The following is a 2,250-nucleotide window of genomic DNA, read 5'->3' on the forward strand; positions in this document are numbered from 1 at the left end:
ATTGGAGAGGAGTGCTTTTATATACTGCTTGATCATGTGGCTCTATTCTTTCTCCTTTAGTAATTGTATGATCAGATTTATCTTTGAAAATAATTTCACAAAAATATAATTTTATTAGCATTTGTTGATACAAACTTTAAGAAGTGGTCAGAACCGCATCTCGAAAACCGCAAAAAGTTCAAAACGTCAAACACAAAAGAGCGGAGTACATCTTATTTTGTATTTCACAGATGTTGAGCTTCTAGATTACCTATCATATATGAGTCACGTGACAATACAACACCTTGAGAGACAACAAGATGATCAGCTCGTGGTCTCTTGAATCCTCTTCTTCCTGGAGACCGTACGCTGAGGCCTCCGCATCTCGCAGTGTAGCATGTAGCTGTAGTGAGGTGGTATATGTGACCTCCATGCAAGAACCTTGAATCTCCCATGAGGCCTAACACGTCCGAAGAGGAGATCTCTGATACTCATGTTGGGTGCTTCACTTTGAGCCGAGTTCTGCACAGAACCCGTTTGATAATCATCAAGAATCACAAAATATTCAGAAGACGTTTTGTTCACTCTTCGGACATATATCGGGTCGACAATCTGCCAAGGATCGGCGAAATGCGCACCGAAGAGCAAGAGATTCGTCCGCTTGAACTCTTTGATGCTTGCAAGAGCCACGCTCCAGAAGTGGGCGTTGAAATTCGCTTTCAGCAGCACGCTGAAAGCGCTCGCACCGAAGAAGCACCCGTTCATCTCCCGTGCCATGTCCATGGCTAATGATGCCAGTTTCGGGTGGTCCTCCGTGTCCGTGCTTCCAAACGTACGCACCTTGAAGAAATACCAATACGCTTCTTTACTGAAGAATTGTACTCTCAAGTCTTGTGTGGTTCCTAACCTCGCAATCTTGTCCGATCGGCTAGCGACTATAATCTTACTTCCAATTGCAGTGTAATGTTTGCAGTCAGAGTGCAATTTCCTCCACACACCTTCATCGATGTCCCCGGTTAGCTCGATGATGACCAGTATCCTTTCACTTCCAATGTCACGGTTGTTATGCTTGATCACACCACAATCACAAAGAGTTACTGCGGTCATTTTATCCGTTATACTATCTTCACTGAAACGCAAGATCTGAGAGAAGTGGTTACGAACCCTTTCGTCGTTGCAAGCATGCTCAATTAGGGTGCTCTTCCCAACCTTTCCCGGGCCAATGATCGGTAGAACACCTGGATTTCCATCAATGGGCGCCTCTGCCTCCAACAGAAAGTCCATGATTTGCTCCATCTCCATTTGGCGACCGAACATGGACTTCTCCAGAAGCAGGTACATGCTGTACGGTTGGCGGTACAGGCGAGGGCATCCGGTCAGGAACACAACAAGCTCACTCGCATCTCTAATGGTGAGCTCTAGGCACCCAATCACTTCATTGAGCTTCTCCTGTTCACTTGAACTGCTACCATTGCAGAAACAGACACGCTTGGCAGGATTGAACCTAGATGGGGTAGGGGAGGGACTCACTTGGTGATCTTTGGCCTTGTCCCATTGAGCTTGGCATCTGAAGGTGTCAAGCGTGTGGTACCCTCTGTACATCTCCGTCCTTAGCCGGTTCAGCTGCCGCAACATCGCCTGGTTCGCGATGAGCCGCTCCTCCGCCTCCTCGACGACAACGCCAACCCTGAGGAGAAGCCTCTGCAGGCTGTCCAGCGTCTCCTCCACCGACGGCGCCGCGGTCGGCCTCGAGCATTTGTCGATCAGGAAAGACACGGATCTGCTGGTAAGGTCGCTCAGAATTGCAGAGAAGAACATCTCCATCTTGAGCACCTCTTCAATTCTTGCAGCGAGGTCACCAGGAACGGACGATAGAAATGAGCTTGCCTGAATTCTTTTCCTGACGACTCGCGAGGCATCGTCCAATGTCTGGAAGAGAGTTGGTGTAGAATCCAAAGGGTTGACCAAGAGAAGACGTCATACTTTTCTTCACGCGTCCCTAGGATCAAACGAGAGATGCGGACGAGCACGTCGCCAATGTTCCTTCTCCCAGCTGATACGGAACAACAGCAATTGGGCTAGACTTCTTTTTTTTTTTGGATTTTTTTACGGTACACTCAAATAATTGTGGGCCGTTCATCTTATTAGATCGTAATAAAGAAGATGACATATTACCTCCTAAGAGGTAATAGGTCATCCATAATTATTATAATTATTTTTATGTTATTTGTTTTGGAAATTCTATTAATATCTATTAATTAGTTGCTCTTT

The 2,250-nt window shown here is 46.4% G+C and overlaps 1 protein-coding gene across 1 annotated transcript; it reads right to left on the minus strand.

Moving 5' to 3' along the window:
* Positions 1–233: 233 nt before the first annotated feature.
* On the minus strand, positions 234–1,989 carry LOC133892031 (putative disease resistance protein RGA3). The gene has a single exon (XM_062332768.1). It carries the CDS (start codon positions 1,801–1,803, stop codon positions 304–306), a length of 1,500 nt encoding a protein of 499 aa, XP_062188752.1. The 5' UTR covers positions 1,804–1,989; the 3' UTR covers positions 234–303.
* Between the last annotated feature and the right edge of the window lie 261 nt (positions 1,990–2,250).

This window comes from Phragmites australis, chromosome 15 (genome assembly GCF_958298935.1).
Source record: "Phragmites australis chromosome 15, lpPhrAust1.1, whole genome shotgun sequence".
Lineage (NCBI taxonomy): Eukaryota > Viridiplantae > Streptophyta > Magnoliopsida > Poales > Poaceae > Phragmites > Phragmites australis.